Here is a 25,238-nt window from a genome sequence, read left to right on the forward strand (position 1 = left end):
TAGGGTGACCAAGCTGGGGGTTTAAATAGGCGCCTCTTTTGTAAAGGTTGGTTGATTGGTCACTCCCTCTGGGCCAGCCATGTGATTGCCTCCCACAGCGCGACAGCTGTCTTCGAGTATCGTGTAGAAATTTTATGTCCATATATACAGCACGTGCATGACGTAATATACGATAATGACTACTGTAGGGGTGGTTTCCACAGCCAAGTGGCTGATTGTTTACAGAGACATGTAGATGATAAGGTATTTTGACAGGCAAAGTAATTTCAATGCAGTGAGACAATAAAGCTAATAAACAATTAGCCAAATAAAGCAAATAAACAAACAATGCTATGCAGTGATTGTCCCCAATCATGACAGTGCTGTTGATAATAGCAAGTTTGTACATTTCTTGCTATGGTGCTGTAAGTGGCTATATTGGTTGGTGCACCCTACCAGTTGTGGTTAGCTCTAGGGTGAATATAACTTGGAGACATGCTGAGTAATTTCAATGCAGGGAAACAAATAAGCAAATAAAGCAAATAAACAAGCAGTGCTATGCAGTGATTGTCCCTGACTTTAGTAACATGACAGTGTTGTTGGTTATAGCAAGTGTGCTCATTTCTTGCTATGGCACTGTGAATAGCTATATTGTTTAGTGTGCCCTTTAGAAGGCTACAACTACTACTCTACTACTACTACTACTCTGCGAACATCAATAAGTTTTTGGTGCTATACTTGGAAGAAGGAACTCTGGCTCCATTGTGTGGTTCAGAGTTTCAAATACGCTGAACTAGACATTACATTAGCTATTTAAGCATAGAGTTACCAAATAAAATAGACAATTTAAAATCTCTTAATATCATTGTCAGCATAAGATAACTTGAATTAGAGTTGGAAGGTTAGAAGGGTCTTCTACTATTAAAAAGTTCTCTTTGTTCAGGCTATTATACCTCCTCCTATCATTCCCATTATTAATCTCCAATAACGACATAATATATATATAAATATTCTCAAAATTTTCCAGACCTAAGAAATTATAATTATGTAGCGTTGCTGCGTTATCTTTGAGATTGGCTTAAGGATGCAGAAAACGTATGCTGCTATAGCAATTGAACAGGGAGTTTTGGAGGGCATAGACTCAATACGTTGCTTACACCAACATGACTAATAGATCCCTTAGGAATTTAAGTACACTAACAGCAATCCATTGTTATGGAGTACTAGAAAGTCATGGCATCCACTTTGTCATAAACAAGGGCTTAATGATGACAAGTCTATACAACTACCATTAATACAAAAACCCAGAATTTCAAAATGGTGCTGTGAGTTACCCCTTTTCCTTCAAATTAGGAAGTATCGAAAAAAATATAATGTTTGATACAGAAATAAAACACGCACCCATTGACATTTATTGAAGCAATGGAAAAATATCTGGTAGTTGCCGCATTTCCAGTGGCTTTCTAGCAAACAAAAATTTATGCGAGTGCGAAAATAAGAGCCAACAGTGAGTAAGAGTGATGGTAATGTCCAATGTGGAGTAGGCCTGTGATCAAGAAGACAGGACTAGGAAAGCAGGACTAGAGGTACAGAGGGTGAAGGAACAGTAGAGGGAAAACACAAAGAAAGAGGGACCTGCTTGTGAGAGCTTACATCCTAAAGAGAAAGGGAAAACGCAAATAATGTGGTACCGAGTGGGGGAGTAAAGTTGTTAGCTGTGTCAAAGCAGTTAGAAGGAGGGCAAATAGGCTTGAATAAAAAAAGTGAGTTTTAAAGGAACGTTTGAAGCCTTGGAGAGTAGAGACTAAACTGATAGGGCATGAGAGATAATTCCAGAGCTGGGGAGCAACCGGGCAAACTCCTGGAGGCAGCAGTTGGAAGAGGTGATCAGTGTGGTAGTGAAGCAGCAGTCGTAGGCAGAGGGAAGTGGGCAGCTAGGAGTGTGGGTAGAGATGTAGGGAAAGGTTTGGTTGAGAGATTTGTAGGTGAGAGTAAGTAGTTTAAATTTAATTCAGGAGGCCATGGGGAGCCAATATAGCTACTGGCAGAGAGGGACAGCAGAGATAGAGTGGTGAAAGAGAAAAATAAGGTGGGCAGCAGCATTCACGATAGACTTGAGAAGAGCAAATTGTGATTTTGAAAGGCCAGGGAGTAGGAGGTTGCAGTAATCAATGCAATAAATTACGTGGACATGAATAAGAATGTTTTGGCTTCTATGATGAAAAAGGAAAACATCCAACAATAACCGGTGATTTCCTGCAATCCTGTAATCCTCCACCTCATGCACCTGTCTCGAAAAACAAGGCAGCCAAAGGTTGGCCTCAAAGAAGTTGAGGTGCCGGTGACACTTGTGGTGGAGACGCTGCACAACATCACCAGGCAGCTCTGGGCTGCGGCTAAACACAGGACCTTGGAAGATATATTGATTCAGGTCAATGCTGTGGCCACCATCCACAGGCTAAATGTAAAAGCAGGTAAGGACTTAGCTAAATTATAGGCACATTATTATTTTTTTCTTTCAAATTTTGGTTGGTATAAGAACCTTATAGACTATTATCTAACAAACCTTATCTAAGTTAAATGTTAGATATTTTCCAAGTAGGTAGATAATAGGTTCGTCACCATATTCACCTAATAGCCACGTATCAATATCTCCTTGCCTCTGTGATAGTCTACGCCAGTCTTTTCCAAACCTGGTCCTCGGGGACCCCTAACAGTGCATGTTTTCCATATCTCCTTGTCGGCCCACAGGTGTAGTCATTACTGATTGACACATTTAGTGCCACAGGCGCTATATTTCACTTGTGACCTGGAAAACCTGCATTGTAAGGGGTCCCCGAGGACTGGGTTTGGAAAACAATGGTCTATACCATATGCCTGATGGCCTCATAATATATGAATCATGGATGCTGAATGGGAATTTGGCAACCAGCTTGCAAATGAGGAGAGATGTCTAATAAGTCACCTAAACACTGATGGAGTGAAAATATTTTTTATTCTGAAAAATAGATGAATTTCTTCTGTTTGATATCAGGGCAAAATGTTTACATCTACTGCTCCCAGCGAGTTGCCAGAATTGTTGTTTGATGCACACAAGGGATAAATAAATGGATGATGAACAACAAGTATTCCCGCAGCACTACCTTCAGTACATGACTGAAAGAGGGATGGGAGGAACCCAAAACGATGCTAACTGTGCTCTGGAATGACCCCGAAGCACAGAAGTGTAACACAATGCCAACAATCTAGACAGCAGTTTAATTGATGTGCAGATGTCGATTGTAGGCTCCAAATCACTCAGCATGACAGCAAAAGTGTCCATGAAGACTTGATGTTGGAGCCTGTAGAGTTTACACATCAGTATCTGAAATCACAAAGAGGCTAACATGGGCCTAAATATGCATCCATTCGCTATATTTGCACTGGTAGCCATGGGTATGCATACCGAAGCAGTTTAGGGCTGTCATGGCTTTTTGGGACCAGTAGAGCACCAGTAAAAGAATACATTGATATGAATGAACCATTCTTTACCCCACACCCACCACACCAGAGTGTAGGAAGAGCCCTACTGCTTTCAGCACCAGGCAGTTAACCCTAGAGGGCTTTGCTGAATAGGCTAGAGCTGGTGGACATTATGACAGGGGGGACCCACATTCACTGTTATAGCGTCATATATTGTAGGTGCCATCTCCTGGGGTAGATGGTAAAGAAACAGCAGCAATGACGTCACACAAGTCCAGTGTTTTTGGTACAACTGACCTCAGCCAGTTTTATTAAGCTTATTTAAAACAAACAAAGCATAAGTAAAAGGCCCTGCCTGTCCGGCACTAACTATACATTCAGCAACACCCTCTCTCAAGTGTAGGACCTTATGTCCCAGACACATACCAAACATAAAGATATTTCCTCACCATTAGCAAAGTCTCTCTCAGGAGGCATCAAACCTTCTCCCAGGTCTGAGAGAGTGATTGAGCACAGCTGCAGCCTCTTACAGGCACCATTCAGGTGCAACTCCTGATTGCCAGCAAATTCTAGGTAACCCGGTCTATATGCCTAATAGATGGAACCCACCCTCTTTCTCCATGCATAACACAAGGGACATTTACACATTTTTCCCAGACACATAAAGAATCATTTTGGTGTTATAATGTACACATGGCAGAAAGCCTGTGACAAATACTGTATATCTCTGCCATTCAACACTAATCCAGTGACTCTGTCACTATATATATTGTAACAAAGGGAGGCATTTGGCTGGCAATCTGCAGACAAAGGATGCAAGCAGAGTAACATATCTGTGCAACAGTGCACCTAGTTTAAAGATAAACAGGTGGAGGACTTATGTGTAGCAAAATAATGGTATAGAGTTTGATTTAACTGACATGCTTTGGAAGTGTCTTTTCTCATGCAACAGGCTAACAGGGTGTGCCTGCATTAACAGCAATAGAAACATAGAATTTGATGGCAGATAAGAACCGCTTGGACTATCGAGTCTGCCCAAATTTTAACCAATGGTAACTTGAAACCCTTTTTGATCCTTTAATCTTTGTAAGGATATCCTTATGTCTATCACAAGCATGTTTAAATTGCTCTACTGTATTAGCCTCAAACACCTCTGATGGGAGACTATTCCACTTATCCCCTTCAGTTTCTGTGAAGTAGTTTTTCCTTAAATTTCCTCTGAACCTACTTCCCTCCAGTGTCAGTGCATGTCCTCATGCTCTAACATTTCTCTTCCTTTGAAGATAGTCTCCCTCTTGTACCTTGTTAAAACCCTTGATACATTTGGAAGTTTCTATCATGTCCCCCCGTTTCCTTCCCTGCTACAAACTATACATATTAGGATCTTTTAATTTGTCCGGGTAAGTTTTGTGATGTAGGCCATGCACCATTTTAGTTGCCCTTCTTTGTACAGTGTCTAACATATTTACATTCTTCTGGAGATAGGGCCTCCAGAATTGAACACAGTATTCTAGATGAGGCTGTACCAATGACCTATACAGTGGCATTAATACTTCTTTCTTTCTGCTACTGATTCCTCTCGCTATGCAACCAAGCATCTGACTTGCCTTCCTCATTGCTTTGTTTCATTGCTAACCTGCCTTTAAGTCACCTGAAATAGTAACACCTAGATTCCTTTCCTCCTCAGTAGCTTCTCTTATAGTGCCTTTAAAACTATATTTAGCCTTTCGGTTATTGAGACCCAAGTACATGATTTTGCATTTTTTTGGCATTAAACTGTAGTTGCCACTTTCTTGCCCATTCTTCTAGTCTACCTAAATCATGGATCATTTGTTTTACCCCTCCTGGAATATCTACCCTGTTACATAGCTTTGTGTCATCTGCAAAAAGGCATACTTTCCCTTCAATGCCATTTGCAATGTCTCCAATAAAGATATTAAAAAGCACTGGTCCAAGTATGGATCCCTGGGGTACTCCACTGGTAACCTTTCTCATCTGTGAATGCACTAGATTTACTATAACTCTCTTTTTTCTATCCTGCAACCAAGATCTTATCCATTCAACCATATTAGAATCCAGTCCCAAGATTTCAAGTTTATTTAATCGTCTGGGATGTGGGAATATCGAAGGCGCAGCTGATGAGAACTCCCATTTAAATGGATGGTGGGAGTGTCACCTGGCCATCAATCTAGGGCTGCGGGAGGGGTGTCAGGTATAAAAACCTGTTTGCTTCACTGTTCAGTGTGACTGATGCTAGAAAAGATGGCCGGAGTCTAGAGAGCTCATGTCTGTTTATTTAGTGTTTACGGTCACAGGAAACTGTATGGAATCTTTATGTTGTCAAGTACTTTTACCAGGTGGTGTTATCAAGTCATTAGAGGATGGGTGAGAATGTCACAAAGCTCCACTGGATCAAGGATTGATGTGAATGATTAAACATTCCCTGTAAAGTTCTGCACAACATGGTGGTGGTATATAAATAAAAGTTAATAATAATAGGAATAAGGTGTGGCTAAGGCCTCATACCCATTTGCTTTAATTATGTTACTTTCTGGCTTCATTTTCAACCATGCACGATAATTATCATTTTTTATAGGACATTTAACAGGGCTTGCAGTTCTTTTCTGCCCACTCACACTGTAATATTGAGCAAATTGCACAGTGTGCGGTTAGCTTTACAGAGGGATTCATACAAGTGGGAATACCCACATTTTACTTTACAGCACATATTACATGGAACACTCTGCAATTTTCTTTCATTAAAAATGGACAATCCAGTAATAGGCTGCGCCACTGAAGGAAGGATCTCTATAGCACAATCTGGCAGTCTCAGTCCAGAGCTTTTTAACTGGCACGCCTAATCAATACCATAGTTGCCTACTCTCCCGGAATGTCCGGGAGACTCCCGAATTTTTAGGAGTTCTCCCGGACTCCCGAGAGAGCAGGCAAAAATCCCGGAACCAGCATCTCCCCGTTGTTGTAGATGGTGAGGGCGGGGCCCCGCCTCCCTGCTACGATTGGCCTGAATTTCCTAAGATTGACAGGGGCGGAGCCTAGCGGCACACCGCGCGTGGCCACGCCCCCTCGATGACCCCCTCCCGGAAAGCTGGTCTCAAAAGTAGGTAAGTATGATCAATACCTGAAAGGTATTGAAAACTGAAAGATCTGTAAATATGCTTTAATGGGGCCAGTCACCACCACTTTCTAAATGACCATAAAGGACCTGATTTAGAATGGTATGGAAGTCCATTTGCACCATGTAAAAATCTGACTCACATAAATCCTGATGCACTGAGCATGCACTCAACGTATTTCCGTATTTTGAGTTGAGCTTATTATTATTATTATTATTATTAATAATAATTTTTATTTATAGAGCGCCACTAGGTATCCGTAGCGCCGTACAGGGACAAACAAAATTACAATACAAAGGTGAGACAGCACAATACAGTAAACAAAACGCACAGTAACTCAGTGAGCTCAAAGCACAGCTAGAGGGGCGGGGGAGGGGAGAGGGGAAGGTCCCGCATACGGCGGAGCCCAAGAGGGCACGGATGGCAGGGAAATCCCCAGAGTGGAGAGGAGGGAGCAAGAGGGAACGGGGAGAAGAAGGTCCTAGAGGAGGAGGGCAAGGTAGCTGGAGAGCAGAGTTAAAAGTGGTGAAGACAGGAGGAGAGATGACCCTGCTCAAAGGAGCGTACAATCTTATATTTGTTTCAACTAGCTCTTGGAGAAGTGGGTCAGGGGTGTTTGCTTGTAAACTTATCAGACATGAAAATGCAAGTCAACCATGCCTCTCAGAGTTGGACATGTCTCTATGAAACCCCTTGTAGGAGGCACATTTTCACGTACCATAGACCTGATGCAAATTTGAAGTTGATAAGCGCATATTTGCACTGGGCATATTTATATGCTAGATTTAAGGTTCCATCTATACAAAATTTACTAGCTTGCAATTAACTCTAAATCATGCCCAAGGTGCCAATTAGTAAATATATTCTATTTCAATCATGCAACTGGGGCAGTCTTAAAGAGTCACCATCATTGTGATTCACATTGTGTTGTCTATAATAAATAATGTCTTATACTTTCCATACATTCTCTGTCATCTTACTGCGTTTCAACGTAGATGGAGACATGATGAAGTAGAAAGCACATAAAGTGGTTGCCCAACCTTTTGTAATAAAATTGTTGACTTACATACACTCATTAGTCATTCAGAGTTAATATTTTTCCTAATAGGTGATAGATCCCCTTTTAAACATAATTCAACCTTGTGCCTCAAGAGTTGTTGCTTACATTAGTTGTCTGTGATCCTCTCACTTACCTATGGCTTTTGCAGTAGTAACTTCTAGGACCTAATTTGTGCCGCCCCTGGAAACTGACGTGCATCTAAGAGATTCATATACTGCAGCTCTGGAGTTACCATTTTAACACAACCTATACGGACATAGGGAGGAAGATTTTTTCTTACAGCCCATCCTAGAATCTTGTCCTGTCCAGATTGATATGGCTTAAGTAATTTTTCTTTAATGTCTTCTGCTCTAACAGGCTCCAATCTCTCAAGACAAAATTCAGCCAATTGCTGTCTCCTTTCTCTCAACTTCCTCACCTCGTTGTCCATCTTTACCTTTCCAAAATGATACACCTTCTCCCAGAATGTACGGTTAAAGTGAGAATAGAGGTACCAGTCTAGAGCATTCCATGCCCTTAGCTGCTCTACTTCTCTTTTCCCCAGTGGCCTTGAGGCCCCACGAATGTTGAGTTTAAAGGTCACCACATCATCAAGCTCCCAACACAGCTCCTCTTTCAAGAAGATCATGGATTCATCAAAGTACTCGGCCAGAAGAACCAAGTTAAACGTCATTTCCACTGCTTGGACTCCTGCTCTTGCCAGATCTTCCGTAAATGGTACATCAGGTTTATATCCTAAATCAAACCACAATAGGTTGCGGGCGTATTGGTTGGATCTCTCTCCTTTTTTATAATAATGTGATGGATGGGAAATAAATGCTGTGAAATTAGGTGCCTTCTTGAAAGCAGGCGACATAAAACGATAGTAGGAGAAAGCAGACTCTGCCATTTTAGCTGGCTCCCGAATAATTGTAAAATAGAAAGAGTCTGGCGGCATAACCTTCCAAACCTGAGAAATAAATACAATTTGTTTAATACACATTCTGGTGCAGTTATCCAATGGTGTATGTACGCAGTGGATAGCAGAAGGTACACTCGATGAGCCTGATTCATTATGACATGTATCTGCTGATTTTGAGCATATGGTATGCAAAAACCTGCGCATGCTCAGAACCGGCAGATACGTCCGGTAAATCAGCCCTTTTCCGTGCGACAAGGGTTGATATAACACACAGAGAGAGCTGTTGCTACAGCCTACGTTTTACGGGGGTGTCCTTGGCAGGGAAGGGGCATGTGACCGTAGTGAATGTACAATGTAGGCATGCCAAACTTGAGTACATGCAGTCACGGGCGTAGCAACCTATTTGGCTCTGGAAGGAACATATAACCCATCTCTTTTTTTTAGAGGTGACCTTATCCTCGATAACACTATTCACACTAATGCACCCTCACAACTATCCCAATCTCACTCTGAGCCACACTCGCTCCTCTTGTTTCAGCTGTGCCCTCTTCCCTAAGCTCTCTAATGAGCAGGGTCCTCCATAACCTTTGTTTTCATGTCTCCATTCGTTTTGTTTGCCTTGTCTGTTCTTGTTTTACGTATGTACTGTTTTATGTATGTTCTTGTCTTCCCTATTGTATGACACTGCGGCGCCTTACAAATCTACGATAATAATAATAATAATAATAATAAGTAACCCTGTTTTTCTGCCGTAGTCACCAGCGAGTGCGTTCTCTACACAACAACTTAGGATAATCTAACCGTACAAAGGACGGCACACTGGACATTATTACTGCAAGTATCCGAGTCAGAATCCCGGCTCCAGCTTTGGACAATTAACTTATTTTAAGTACGTTATTGAACGTTCCTGTGAAATCGGCTGCCAATATCCCTGGACACAATTATCCACCTATTTTATTTAATATTTGCAATTAATTTTTCTATTTTTTGTACTTGTTTATGTACAATAAATTTGACACTTTTTATTTAACACATCTTTGCTATTTACATAAGCTAAACAGCAAGTAACCATATATTACTGGTCTATCTGGACCCCTATAAGATTGTGATATCTATCTATGTTCTATGCCAAAATTTGTTTGGTCATATTAACAATAGCAATATTAACTATGATAATATTTGCATTTATCCGGGCATAGAACAAGCACTAGACATTAGAGACTACACATGAGCGCTGAATCTGTGTGTTTTCTGGTATAGAGGTAAGATTGTATATTGTCTTACCAATCATAGCTGCTGATTTGTGATAGTCAATTCAATTCACATCCTGTAGTAAACAATCTCTTCGCATATCAATATTTTCCAGAATGATTTTTAGACAGTGTCTATACTTTGAATTTAATTTGTAGTTGAAGACACTGGAAATTATGGGAAATACATTTTAACAGATTAGACAGCAAATCTTCAGCCAGTCTGTGGGGCAGCACAGTGGCCTAGTGGTTAGCACTTCTGCCTCACAGCCCTTGGGTTTGATTCCCGACCATGGCCTTGTGTGGAGTTTGTATGTTCTCCCTTTGCGTGGGTTTTCTCCAGGTGCTCTGGTTTCCTGCCACACGCCAAAAACATACTAGTAGGTTAATTGGCTGCTAACAAAATTGACTCTAGTCTCTCTGTGCATGTGTGTATACGTTAGGGAATTTACACTGTGCTCCAATGGGGCAGGGACTGATGTGAATGAGTTCTCTGTACAGCGGTGCAGAATTAGTGGCGCTATATAAATAACTGATGATGATGATGTTTCTGAGAGCTCATATGAAGTTGCTTATTTAGTTAGTGTGAACCAGTTTTCAGTTGAACGAAATATGCCACCAACCATGTTGTTACTGGGCAGATTTTAGTTACACACCCTGTCCAGACTCCCCCATACAGTGTTTGACCTTGTAAGGGTCCGCAGTACATCTGGCTTCAAGTGGTTTTTCTTGTAACTTGGTACAATCAGGTACCAGAATGTTTCTTATGTACCTCGTTGTTAGACACCAGCTTGAGCAGACTATTACTACTGGGAGGCTGTTACTACTATTCGTATTTACGTATAACTCTAGAGCGAGATATCATGAACGTGATCTTTTAGCACTAGCTTTGGAATATTAAATTACCCAGGCTGATATTGGATAGCAAGAAGTTTCTGGACTGTTCTATTACAATGGAAGAAATAGATGGCGCTATATCCTCTCTCATAATGGAAATGCCCCGGATGTGGATGAAATTCCGTTTTAGCTTGACAAGAAACACTTAGGGGATTTTGTCTTTTTTCTCTTAGAAATGTACAAATACCCTTTATGTGCTGGGATCTGTGTATCTGTCCATGTCCAAAGTCCTTATAGTCTTGATACCCACATAGGGGAAAAATCCATTATCTCTTGAGTTATATAGGCCCATTGACTACTGATGTCAAAATACTAGCATACTATTGGCGATACGTCTCAACAGGGATCTTAGTGAACTTGTACACCCGGACCAAACTAGTTGTATGCTAGGCAAGTTAACTGCAATACATTTGAGAAGCCAGTTTTGTCACTTGCAATTGAGTCATGATGTGTACAATGAGGTGGTGTCTCAGGATGCTGCTAAGGCCTTTGAGTTTGTGGATTGGAGGTACCTTTGGGAAGAATTGACAAAATTTGGCATAGAGCCTATGTACATTAATTGGGTGAGACTACATTATTCTTATCCAGTTGCTATAATCTGTGTAAATGGCTATATCTATGGGCTTCAATCCTGGCAGGGGCATGGGACTAAGATGTCCTCTGTTGCTTACACTACATGTACTAGTGATAGAGCCATTAGCCTGTGTGATAAGAGAACACCTGAATATTCCTTGTCTCATCGTAGACGACAGAACTAAAACCATAGCATTATATGCGACAACATGTTATTGTTTTTGTCTGATATGCAAAAATCTCTTCCTACACTTTTACATGTAACAAATAAAATTGTGAATACTCCCAACTAAAGATTGATTCCAATAAATCCAGTATCACCCACTTCAAGGGGGATGAGCGGATGGGCCTGTTGTCCAACTTCCCCTGCAGTGGATATCCAAGTTTCAGTATTTGGGTATATCAAATTCTAATGAAATGAGCAAATATATAGAACGCAATATACAGCCATAAATTTAATATTTAAAAACCAGGACGATTTCTTGGGAACACCAGGTACTCTCAGGTCAGCTGAATGATACAGCTACATAAAGTGAACTTCTTAGAAACCCAGAACTGGAATGGGCTGTATCTGTCTCAAAATGCCCTCTGCCACTTTAGTACACTCTTACTGTACATTGCCTACAATCATCCATTCCCTTCTTTCCCCGTAAACGGACTGACATTTGAACATGAACCAGGCCCATTTATGTTGAACAGTTTGGTAAGTACATGATGACAAATAATCACAGTCCGACAGAAGACTGTGGTGTTACCTCTGGACGATTGAAGCGCATGTGATGACACAGGATGTCATACCGTGGCCTGATGGGGGAATTGAACCCTTTCACACTGCGAGAGTGGAAGAGATTGGGATAGTTGAAGTGCGCTTTAGAAGGCAAAGCGAAGATTAAACCGTTTTTGTCTCCATAACGGTGCAGAAGATTCAATACGGTGCTCCCAGCTGTTTTGTGGATCTTTAGAAACACAATGTGCCTTTTAGCCTGGCATGTCCGAGAAGAAGATGGAGGCACAGCAAATACTGAATGTAGTTCAGCTGTCTGAGGGAACCTGACAATGGAATACAATATTTTATGTCTCACTATGCAGGTCAACACATATATTTACAAAAACTCATGAAGACAAAGAGATACATAGCATGGCCCTAGCAGAAATATTACGTTTCATTTGCATGATAAATTAAATTGGATTTGATTAGGGATTTTTAACACTGATCAATACAAAAAAATCTGTCTTGTCAAAAACCCACTAATTAATTACAAATATAAAAAAACAGAGAAAAAAAATTGTATAATTATTGCTAAGATACACCTTAACAAACCCTAAAGAAATCCTTTATTGATTCAAGTCCCCTTGTGTACATACACCTGTTCATGAGATGCCCCCTACTTGGCTAGTGCATTTTCAAAACAAGAGCTTCATCATGATGATCAAAGAACATTCAAAACAAATATTAAAAATGGGTATTGAAAAGATTCAGCAAGGGAATCTAAATAAGGAAATTTCAAATAGTTGTAGCACTGTCAAGACCAGTTCTATTTTTTTTTATTATTATTATTATTATTATTATTATTTTTATTTTTTTTTACTAAATGTGTTTCTACCTAGTATTATAACAATTCTTGTCTGTTTTTGTATTGTAATGGATTAATAAAACACTTTAAAATGTTTTTTCTTAAAAAAAATGTATTTGTCATTACAGTTTATTTTGTGAGAATTCAAGAATAAATCCATTATGATTCCATGATATAGTAAAATAAAATGGTAAAAATGGCAGAAGAGTTGAACATTTTCAATAACTGTACAAGACAAATTAATTTTTGTTTAAGTTAATTTCCTAGTAGAACATAGCAAGTCTCATTCCTTTTGTCAAAATTATAATCACTTTCCAGATGTTTTGGAACGCTGCTATACATCTGCTGGGATTACCCAAAGAGTAAAGATATATTTAATAATGAAAAACATAGGAAGACTGGCAATGTTTTATGAAAATATATTAATTTAGCACTATAGGAAAGTCTCCTTTGTCAAACACCATCAGATGTAAGAGGTTGAAATGAGTTAGGCATTGATCACATTCTAGCAGTCTAGAATTTCTAAGATTGCTACTGACATGACATATCCTACCAGTGCTCCTGCTGGCAGAAGCAAAAGTGGCTAGCATCAGGGTTCCCCACATCCCCATTTTGGAACCCTCTTGTTGCTCCCAACTCGGTGTACCATGGTGATTGCTTTAGGCCCTATATTGGGTGATGAACAGTTCCCGTCCTTATAGAAGCAGCTAGGGTTTGTTCCTGGTGGGTCATGCCAATTGCAACCTTGTTCACTCTCTGTGTTTCAGGACCCTTATGCTTTGAAACTGACCTCAAGTGTTCTCCACCAATGAATCCTGTGGCACTCCGATCCAATTCAAGAGCTCACCCTGCAACCAGTGATTCGAATCCAACATGAGAAGCTTGCCCTTCCTTTGATCTGACACTTCTCTGGCCAAGGCTATTAAGGCATATGACGCAGCCTCCCACATGACCAACTGGATAGCCATCCCTGTAGCCTATGGAGGATATTGTGCACGGGTGGAAGCCAACTGCAAGCACTCATATACCCTACTGTGCTTTCTACAGTCCCAACCTCATTCCTTCTAATCCTTTGACCTAGTCACCACTACTAGTTTCTGCTACAACCTTAGGCCTTCAAACTTCCTCCAGATCACTGTTCAGTGGCTTTGTGTTCCCGATGCCTACCTCTGCTTGGCCAGACTGCCTACCTCTAGGCCTACCTGACCTTCACCTAGCCTTGCCCTGCTCCTGCACTACCGAACACCAACTATAATCCAATAGACTCCTGGGATTCTCCTCCTTGTGCCTCAGAAATGCGATCTCACAGATCCTTTCCACATCACTATCTGACTCTTCCATCTGCATCAGTTAAATCCTATCCACAGCAGAGCCCCTTATTTTTGGAGTACTTACACCTACATTTATAATGACTTCTCTACCATAAAGGCCTCATTACCCTTCCTAACCTCTGCTCCATTGAAGATCCCGCTCCAACAAGACCCCTTCTACCACCAGGGTCTGTTTCTTCCAGCAACTCTGCTCCCTCTCATAACTTAACCATGTCCCATCTCCCTCAAAAATGCCTGATACCACAACATCATGGACCTTGCGCTTTGTGCTTTAGAGCTCCTCTACTGTTCCTTTACTATTTTATTTTGCTTAACTTGTCTCTTCACCCCGGCCCTTACACCAAACTGATCTATCACATTTGATCCTACAGTCTCTCTTAAACCACCTGTAGAATGTAAGTTCTTGTGGGCAGGGTCCTCTATACATTTTGTCTCTTATGTGTCCTATATCAATCTGCCACATTTTTCCCTTGTCATGTTTGATGCAAATTTTTTTTTTTTGCATGTTATGCGATTTGTTGTGTTGAATGCATCCTTGCATTTATTTTTCTACGCAATTCTATCTTTTTACCTGTTATTATGTTTACTATTCTTTTTTATGTCAAATATGCCAAGCCTTATGGAATCTGTGACACCATATAAGTAAACAATTATGGTGATGAATGTAGTGGACAAGAAGTTATTGGGTTGGATAATGGCATTACAAAGGTTTCTTAAGTTTAGAAAATTATATTGATGAAACAGAACTGTTTAATTATTCACTCACCTCTTTGAAAAATGAATATTCACAATGTGATTTGTTAATCCAATGGTGAAAATAATAATGATGCCAAAACCAAGGATTCGTACGTAGAGTTGATCTAGCTTCATTTTCCTGTAGAAATAATAAGCAAATGTAAGTTACCACATCGTGGTGGCTATACCCTCTAGAAAATCCCTCAGAGATATTTGCCCTAATGATAGGAGGAAACACCAGAGGCAGATGCACAAATGTAAGGATTTTATCACACAGGGAATCTGCACTAGATTTAGAATGATACTCCTGCACTCCTGATTTAGAATGATATATGTATGATACCCCTGCACTAGATTATCTATATCTGCACTAGTTTTAGAATGATATATATATATATATATATATATATATATATATATATATATATATAAATATCACTTTATTTTTAAATGTACTTGCATAGTGACCCTTGAAGTACAGCAACTAAAAAAAAAATCAAGTCCCCCCCTTCACTTATCTTTCAATTGCCCTGTTCTCCGATTGCACCCCCTTCTTCTCTTCTGTTTTCTTATTCTGTGTCTTCTGTTTCTTTGAATGCTCGCTGTCACTTGCTTCTCCATTGCTTCTCGCGTCTTGGCTCCTCCTGACCGCAAAAGGTAAGTTTTTTTTGTTTTTTGCAGGATTTTTTTTTTGCAGGATTATTTATTGTAATTAAGAGCCCTGCCTATGGGGCCCCCTTGTCCGTGGGGCCCCTGGGCACCTGCCCATCGTGCCCAGTGGAAAAGAGCGCCCTGGCAGGAAGAGATTGCTACTTACATCTCCCATTAGATCACCAGCATTCCATGCTGTGCTAGCTGAGTGCTTTGAGGAGCCCATGCAGCTTAGAAGGATTTCTTTGCCCAAGGAAAATAGAACTCACCTCCAAGCAAAGGTGTATACTGCGGCCATTGAGGCTACTGGATAAAGAAAGTGCAGAGAATTGGAAAGATCAAGGCAGTCTATGACAAAAACAGGCAGAGTCACTCCAAACCCACATAGAATGGGACTGTCAAATCAACATACTGCCTGACACTATGCCACCAAGGGTCAGGAAATTCTTGCTGCATGAGCCTGAGATAGGAACCATGACCAACTATATGCAGGAGAACGTGGAGCAAAGTTTCATCATGGAGACCGGGTCCCCAGCTGGTGGAGAATGTATTTTCATGGCAAAGAAGGGCAGTTGTCTAATGCCCTGTATCAACTGTTGGGTTTTGTGACAAAGTCCTGATCTCAGATTTGTATTTGCCTAAATCCAGCAACATGAAGTTCGACTCACTCTCCTGGCAGGTCAGTGAAGCCATTATTCCTTCAGGTTTGATTCTTATAGCAAGGCTTAGGGGAAGGCTGCCTGTCTGCTCCATTTACATGCTTCCTCTCTTTGAGGGCTGATGCTTTGCGCGCGCATGTACAGTTGGAGCTGCGTCCTATCGCTTTGTAACAGGAAGTTCTGTGGCCTGTCTGTCGGCGATCAGCTGCATCTGACCACCAAATTTTTCTGACCAAATCAGGGCTAACCTAGATATATTTATAGAGGCCTCTGGCACCACTATGGTGCTAAAGAATTGGATTACCTCCAACTCCAGCAATCTCCTTGTTGCTCCTGTATCCTGCTTTTGTTATTGGCTCCTGACCCAGCTTGTTGCTTGACTCCCCTTTGGATCATGATTTGGCAACTCTTCACTCGCTCTGTGTCACTGAGTTAGGGTCAGAGGACTGCCCGTATAGCCGGCTCACGCGATATTACCTCCCAAAAGGCACAGAGTCTAACGTTGAGGAAGGTGTTCACCAGGGACTACAGCACGGGAGTTTGGAGTTAGCTGCTCCCAGACCGCAGGTTGTGGACCTCTTAGGGAATGGTGAGCGAGGCTGTATTAAGAACCAAGATAATAACTGAAGATGCCACAGATGAGAAGTAGCTTATTGACTAAAAGACTTAAAGACAGTTTCCCAGGGCAACTGTAGAGTCAATGTACTGAGAGTAAGGAATAGCAGGCGAGTATGCAGGTTATACTGGAGACTGTTAGCGATGATCTGCAGGTGGATAGATGTGCTGTAGACTCAGAGAACAGGTAGCAATAATCTGCAGAGCGTTACCACTGGATAGTGGAGTAGTCACAGAGGCTGTGATGATCTGTGGATAGATGTGCTGGAGACTTCAGAGAACAGGTAGCAAACAGGAGTCAGGGAACAGGACATCTCAACAGGAGAGTAGACCTGAAGATCTGGTAACTTGGTAGAGAAGCAGGTGCTTTAAATAGACAGAGCCGACAGGCAATTAGCCAATCAAGAGGATGCAGGAAGTATTGAGCAAACCAGGTGTGTGCATGCTCAGTTCAGACCAGCAAGTGAATGCAGGAAGAGGGAAACAGGTGAGAACAGAGACCATAATGCAGGTTTAGCTGGTGCAATGTGTGACACTCTGGTTTGACCTCTGGCTTGTATTGGCTATTGGGAGGAACGCCGCTGGGTACCTGCCAATTTCTGACACGGATCATTTGACCACTCCTGTCTATCTCCGCTGCTGCACTGGTGACTATCCCGGAGAACCGTGACTTTATGTTGGCTCCATCTGGTGGTAGAAACAAAGTACTTTTTTTCAGTTTAAGTGGGGCCATATATTGAATTCTATATTGAGGCTCAATGGTTTGAGGGTGCTCAATTAGTAAATGTATTTTGTGTCCACCTTTGACATGGTAGCTATATAATTGCCTTCTCTTCAATCTCTTGCTATGTTTTTTATACCGAAAAATATTAGACCTCTGGAGTACTTTCCATGATTTTCTGCAAATTGATTAGAGATGCTGAGCCTGATTCATCAATCATTTTGTGCGCAATGCATGTAAATCGGCTCTGCGTACTCCCGAATTCAACAGGGAATGGATCTGAAGATACGTGTGCTGATGAATTCAAGTGTATACCTGCTGTCCTCTACTACACAAGACACTACAGGATATGTCCAGTACCTGTGTGGATTATTAATTCACAAAAGAATGCACAGAAAAAATAATGGAATTAATGTCACCTTTTAATAATATAGGCATAAATGATAAATAAGTAAAAAAGAACATCCCCCTCCCCATGAGATCCATTTCATGAATGTTCTTAATGTCTACTTAACATAAAATACATAGTTGCTTGTGATTGAAAAAACATGTTATAGCATGCATACGAGTTATCACTACAGATCAGGACTTAGACCAGCCCTGGAGCAAGAGATAACCCAGAAAAACAAGTAACTTTGCGATGCCCAGAGCTTGATTCGGACGCATGAGTTTTGATTACAGCCAAATGTCCCTTCCCCGCCCCATTCACTCCCCAAAATTGTAGACTGTTGTAAGTGTTCTTTGCGCTTGAAGACAAAGCAGACATGGCTGCATTTTCTGTGGTATGCAGTGGCGCACGCAGGGGGGGGGTTTCTGAGTCTCCAGAAACCCCCCCCTGCGCTAACTCAGTGCCCACCATAACCTCAACTTTTGGCAATAACAGAAATATGTCTAGCACACTTAGACATGGCCTCACCTGCAGACCTTTCACATGGTGGCCTCCATTCCATCCACTCCTCCAGATCAGGAAGTAGGCAATGAGGTGGGGTTGGACTACATCTTTCTCCACATTGCGCATTCAAAGTTCTACCAAATGTCCTACACTCATGTTCACATATTTTGAACTACATGTTATTTGGGTTTTTAACCTATTCTGTATGCATGTTGCTGTGATCTATTGCCCACCTGGACAACACCAACAATTTTTTCAATCTTTTTCTCTGCAAGGCTCCCTCATTTCTCATCCTATTACATACCGACTATAATTATGGATGATTTCAACATCCCCATTCATAATCCACATTCCACTTGTGCTTCCAATCTAATCTCTCTGACTTCCTCCCTCGGACTTTCCCAGTTGATGACCACTGTCTTGATCTTGTTTTCTCTAAAATATGCTCAGTTTCTGATTTCCTTAACACTCCTTTCCCCTTCTTGGATCATCACATTAACAGGGACCTGCTGTCCCCAAGTACTTTAACCTTTCTGCTGTCAAACTCTTCCAAGCCTTATCACATCTACAGAAAACTTAACTCTATTCATTTTCAACAGTTCCCCACCTCTCTCCAACACCTTCTCTCCCCAATTTCTACATTCTCCTCTAGTCATATGGCAATAGGTAATTTTCACCAAAACCTAGCAACATCCCTTTATCAAGTGGCTCCAGCTACTCTTCATACTCTGTGTTAACCTCAATGTTAGCATGGCACACTAAAGTAACACGTCATCTTCAAAAACTTTCTCACAAAGCATTGGTGTAAATCTCTTACCTCTAATGATTTCTTCATATATACCACTCCTACGAAATGCTCTAGACACTGATACACAAACATACTTCCAATCTCTCATCTCTGAACAGACTTCTAACCCCCAAATGACTTTTTACACATTTAAATAGATTGATAGATATGAGATGGATAGATAGATAGATAGATATGAGTCGGATAGATAGATAGATAGATAGATAGATAGATAGATAGACAGATAGATAGATATGAGATGATAGATAGAGAGATAGATATGAGATGGACATATAGATAGATAGATAGATAGATAGATAGATATATGGATAGATATGAGATAGATAGATAGATAGATAGATAGATAAATATGAGATGGACAGAAAGGTAGATTGATAGATAAATAGATAGGAGACAGATAGATAGATAGATAGATAGATAGATATGAGACGGATAGATAGATAGATAGATAGATAGATAGACAGATAGATATTAGATGGACAGATAGAGAGATAGATATGAGATGGACATATAGATAGATAGATAGATAGATAGATAGATAGATAGATAGATAGATAGATAGATATGAGATGGATAGAGAGATAGATAGATAGATAGATAGATAGACAGATAGATATGAGATGGACAGATAGAGAGATAGATATGAGATGGACATATATATATATATATATATATATATATATATATATATATATATATATATATATATATAGATAGATAGATAGATAGATAGATTGTTTTTTGGGCAAATAAAGAGCTAAAAAGTGGTAGTCTATATATATATATATATATCTCTATCTATCTATCATAGACTACCACTTTTTAACTCTTTATTTTCCAAAAACTTGTACATCATTACGTCATTAACCCTCGTCCTGCTGTACATCAGCTAGCTTTTAACCCCCCACCCGCCATCATCAGTGCATCAGTGTTAATGTTTAGAGTGCCATAAAACTCCACAGTACTGGCTTGTTAGACTATCAAATCATATAATAATAAAATGCAAATTCTCATTCATATCATATAAAATACAAATAAACAAATACAAACAAGTACATACTAGATTGAGGCTGAAGGTGCAGACGCGAGGCAGAGATTAGAGCTTACTTTACACTAGCTCACCTTTATAGAGAGGGAGGAGGGTACTGACTGTATTTATTGACATTGACAGATGTCTTAGTGGCGCCAGATTAAATCACAGTGTTTGTTCCTTGTGAGCTGGTACAAGTCACTCTGCCTCATTGTTTCACCGGTCAAACACCGACTTGATCTATGCCTCCTTCACTCCCCTGACCCTCCTCTACAAACGTAAGGAGACACTACTCAACGATACACAAAAACTGTATATGGATGTACTGTATGTGTACAAAATGTTTCCCTGATTTTCATTTCAAAATTGTGGTAGCTCTATATATGAAGGAGTCCATATATAGATGATGAAATGGTGAATACATGGGTGTATGGCATCTGGTCCAGGTGATTTATCTGAAGCATGTTAAGATATATTGTCACATTCTGCAGAGTTAATGAAGTGTTATGTGCTGGTGTGCATAGATTAATACCACACAATGTATTACCCAACAGTGAACACTTTACCATTTGCATTAATAATTGACTTTCCTGACTCTCTTATGTATTTGGTGACTTATAATAATTCCAACCAGCACTTTATTGGTACTTTTCTCTCCATTTATATCTATTCACAAGGACTCAACATTTTAATTTTCCTTAAAGATATCCACCTTCTAGCTAGGTTGTAAACAAGATTAAATATACAGACAAACTCCTCAACTTTTTCTATCCTTTGTAAATATGAAATACATCTCATTCAGCTGTTCCATTTATGCCGACTATATCATAACTCTCCTCTGACATTAATCATTCCAGTCCTTCTACAGTTATCTATTTTGAAGATATCCACTATTAACTACCGTACATTTTATGTTCTTTCAGTCCAATTTTAAATCTAACCAACTCCTTATATATTTTGTAACCCTAACAGCCACTTTACCCAATTCCCTTAATTAAGCCCTGCTTACTAGCTACACTGTCTTGCTCACTGTGTTATCTTCACCCTTTCCCCCAAATCCTTCCCCTAATACAGGCACAGCCCTACCATACTGCAGAGGTGGCAGTTCTCCAAGAAGCCCCAAACCCTCCTTCCTAGGCCATGCTTGAAGCACTAGTGTGACCGGATGGACCACCTATGCCACCCTGTCTGTTGTTGCTGGGAACCGGATGGGCTTACTTTGCTACCGTTCCCTTTTGTTATCCAAAATGCGCCCTCTTGCCGCATTAGGAGGGTCTTACAAAGGCTGCCACCACTGGACTCCTAGACCGGCATCCAGAACCGGGTTTCTTCTGGGTTAATGATGCTGCTAGCGTATCTCATTGCTGGTACTTCTGACCTCTTACTACGGATCAGGGACACTGTGGATGGATCTTCACTGGACTATTACACTGACCAGGGCTGCATGGGTAGCAGGCAGAGCGGTGGTACCGGATAGTTTGGGTCCAAACCTCAGAGACAGCCGGGGAACGGATTAGATTTAGGGTCTAATCTGCAGGTCACAGGAATACAGCAATATTAAAGATGTTTTCAAGCAGGTCTTTGAAGCAAGATGTTTATTTGCTCTCACTGGTTGGAAGTACCAGTGATCAGCTCAGTTGAAATCAGAAGAACAAGTTTCCAATACAAGCTAGTGCCCTTTTATACAGTTAAGACACAGGCTATTTTTTTAGAATCAGGATGTAACCTGTTTACCAAAACATAGATTTGCATTAAATGCAAAGATAACAATATTTACACATATCTGTGATATCTTATAAATTCAGTGATGTCCTGCATTTTGTTTATAGATACAGGAAATCTAATAGCATGGTCTTACTTGACCATTCCTGTCTTCAAAAGGCCTCACACATCAAAAGGCCTCATTAACATATGGGCCTTTTGTTCCAACAGTTGCAGAACACACATTTCCAAAGAAAGTTATAAACTTCTAACAAGTCATTTTCCCACATCACAATACACAGCAGACTTTCTAAACAAAGGCTCATTGTATCAGATATATACATCAGAAATAAGGTATTTCCTTTAGCAAGGGTAAAACAGAAAAAGTGAATTTTCTACCCTGGTCTCAGAAGTAACGATTTCTTATCTCAAAATATACACAATATCAAAAGTAATTATATTGGCAATTATATAAATAAGCGGCCTGCACTATTTCCTTTAAATTGGTTCTGGCTCTTCCTGCCAAGACAGTCCATCCGCATTGCTGTGAGCCTTTCCTTGCTTGTGAAATATGTCAAAGTCATAAATATGAGGTGCAAGACTCCAGCGCAACAAACGGCCATTTTCCCCTGAGGTGTGTTGTAGCCACTTTAAAGGATTATGATCAGTCACCACAGTTAAATGTCATCCATACAAATAAGGTTGTAATTTTTTCACTGCCCACACAGTGGCCAAACATTCCTTCTCAATTGTGGCATACCCCACCTCCTGGTTTAGCAGTTTTCTGCTCAAATAGGCCACAGGGTGCTCCTGCCCATCTGGCCCCACCTGGCTAAGTACTGCTCCCAGTCCATACTGTGACGCTTCCGTTTGCACAATAAAGTCCTTGTCATAATTAGGTGCCAACAGTACTGGAGCATGAACCAGGGCTTCCTGTAACGACTGAAATGCCAGCTCACAAGTGGGTGTCTAGTCAACTACTTTGGTTAGTTTATTCTTAGTAAGATCTGTCAGGGGCTTCGCTACAGTACTAAAGTCTGGGACAGAACATCTGTAGTCCCCTACAGTCGTTAAGAATGCTAGTACATGTAACTGGGTCCTGGGCTGCGGCCAGTCTCGGATTGTCTTTACCTTAGCCGGTTCTGACCTAACCCTACCTCTCCCCACACAATGATCCTGGTACTGTACCTCTGACATCCCCATCTGGCACTTCTCAGCCCTAACAGTCAAACATGCCCACCCAATCTTCCCTAACACCAGCCCTATTTGATCCAGATTATCTTCCCAATTCCTACTGAAATTGAAAATATCCTCTAGGTAGCCCTGAACTCTTGTTGTAGTAGCACAAAATACAAAGGTGGGGTCCGCGCTTCTTTACCTATGTGTAGGTGCAGCCATTGGGAGTATGACAGAGGCTTGTCCTATTCCCCAGAGTGACAATAGATAAATTAAATAGGTTCCCAGGCGCTGGAGTGGATATGTGTAGTGAAATGAAATCTGGTGTAATAAAGGATGGCTGTAGGCCAATATTTATTATTAACACAGGTTAATAACCAAATGAGGTGAATGGTAAAATGACATGCATCAGACCTATGCAACGGGTACAAATGACATTTAGCAATTGTAGTTGCAGATTGGTATAAAGAAGCGTAGTGAGTGAATCATAGCATATCTGCAACAAGATAGATACACACACAACAAAAAATATATAATGGCAATAGGTGCTCAATAATACAATGTGAGCGGAGTCCCATACGCTAGTGCAATTTCACCGTATGCACCGAAGTCCAAATGGATCCAAGAATTATACTCAACAAATTCAAAATCCGGATAAACACTTGATAATGCACTAAATCCACAAGAGAAGACACTGTAAAAGTCCCGTTGAGGTTGTCTAATGTACAGTGTCAGTAAGTGTACCGCTTAGTGTGATCAGAGTGAATTGAGTTCATACACATGGTACCAATATCGGTGTTTGCCGATGAATAGTTCACTGGGAAAACAGGAGTTACTAACCTAAATCCGGAGTGAATGCCCAGGGTGATCCTGGTCCGGTAGTCAGAGCTCCACGTGTTAGAGAACAGCTGTCCCAGGTCCTGTGTCAACACGGAGGGGAGTTCCCAGCCGACCGCCCCTACTCTCCTGGCAGATGTGTATCCACGTCTGTGAGTGCTGCCAGGGTCGGTGCGCATGCGCAGAGGAGCAATGGTTGGCGGTAATAGAAAGTCTTAAGCTCATTAGCTGGTAAACAATGTGTCAGTATAACCTACGCGTTTCGCCCTTGTGGGGCTTCGTAAGGGATTAATTGGTGTGTAATGGCAGCGTCTCTTCAGATTTGATTATTTATGGGAGGCGGCCATGGATTGCAGGCTTCTGATTGGGTCCTCCGCTGGATTGACATCTGTATGGGGGTGGTCCTTTGGGTGCACACTGTTTGGAAGATAGTGGTCCCAATAGAGATATTCAGCAGCAGAATAAACAATGTTATTTCTCAGTAGAGGTAACATATGCTTTTCACAGTTTGGGTGAAACACGCTGATAGGGACATGATAGTTACAAAGGAAATAATCAGCAATAGAATAAAGCATGTTAATCCACAATAATAATAACTCCTTTCTTAAACAGTTGAGTGATGCAAGAGGTATTTCAAGAGTACAAAGAGAATATATATATATATATATATATATATATATATATATATATCTACTATATAAATGCCTAGTGGCGTGTGTGAAAAAAAAAAAACCAAGCTGCAGCGCCACCTGCTGGGCAGAGTTATACACTGACCTATATATTTCGTGAAGGAGAAGTGACAGTTGGGAGTGGTTGGTGGTTGCCGGGGGTGACAGTGGGGAGTTTTTAACACCTTAAGTAGCTTGATGAAGGATGTGGCAATGAAGATGAAGGATGAGGTGATGGAGAAAAATGATGAGGTGGTGACATGTGGACAAAACCACGTTAAAAAAGGGCGCTTGCGTCGGGAAGTAACGCTCTTCCCCTGAGGAGGCCTGGGCTAGGTCCAAATGCATGACAAGAACCTTTTTAACACCTTAAGTAGCTTCATTTGACTAGAATGCATGAGTATCATGCACGGGTTAACTTGTATATATATATATATATATATATGTAGTGATAACCCAAGAGTTACCAATCATAAAGTGTGAATGGCTACTTAGATGGGTAGTACGTATTGTAGTGCAGGATACTTACTTAGCAGGGAGTTATGGAGGGAAAGAATGGTGTTACAGAAAGCTATTGATGCCAA

The 25,238-nt window shown here is 40.8% G+C and overlaps 1 protein-coding gene across 1 annotated transcript; it reads right to left on the reverse strand.

Moving 5' to 3' along the window:
• Positions 1-7,792: 7,792 nt before the first annotated feature.
• On the reverse strand, positions 7,793-15,031 carry LOC142149717 (galactose-3-O-sulfotransferase 4-like). The gene is made up of 3 exons (XM_075205024.1): positions 14,928-15,031; positions 12,012-12,306; positions 7,793-8,584 (listed from the first exon to the last, which is right to left on the reverse strand). The coding sequence occupies exons 1-3, from the start codon at positions 15,029-15,031 to the stop codon at positions 7,793-7,795; spliced, it is 1,191 nt and encodes a 396-aa protein (XP_075061125.1).
• Positions 15,032-25,238: the final 10,207 nt, after the last annotated feature.

Source organism: Mixophyes fleayi, chromosome 4 (assembly GCF_038048845.1).
Source record: "Mixophyes fleayi isolate aMixFle1 chromosome 4, aMixFle1.hap1, whole genome shotgun sequence".
Lineage (NCBI taxonomy): Eukaryota > Metazoa > Chordata > Amphibia > Anura > Limnodynastidae > Mixophyes > Mixophyes fleayi.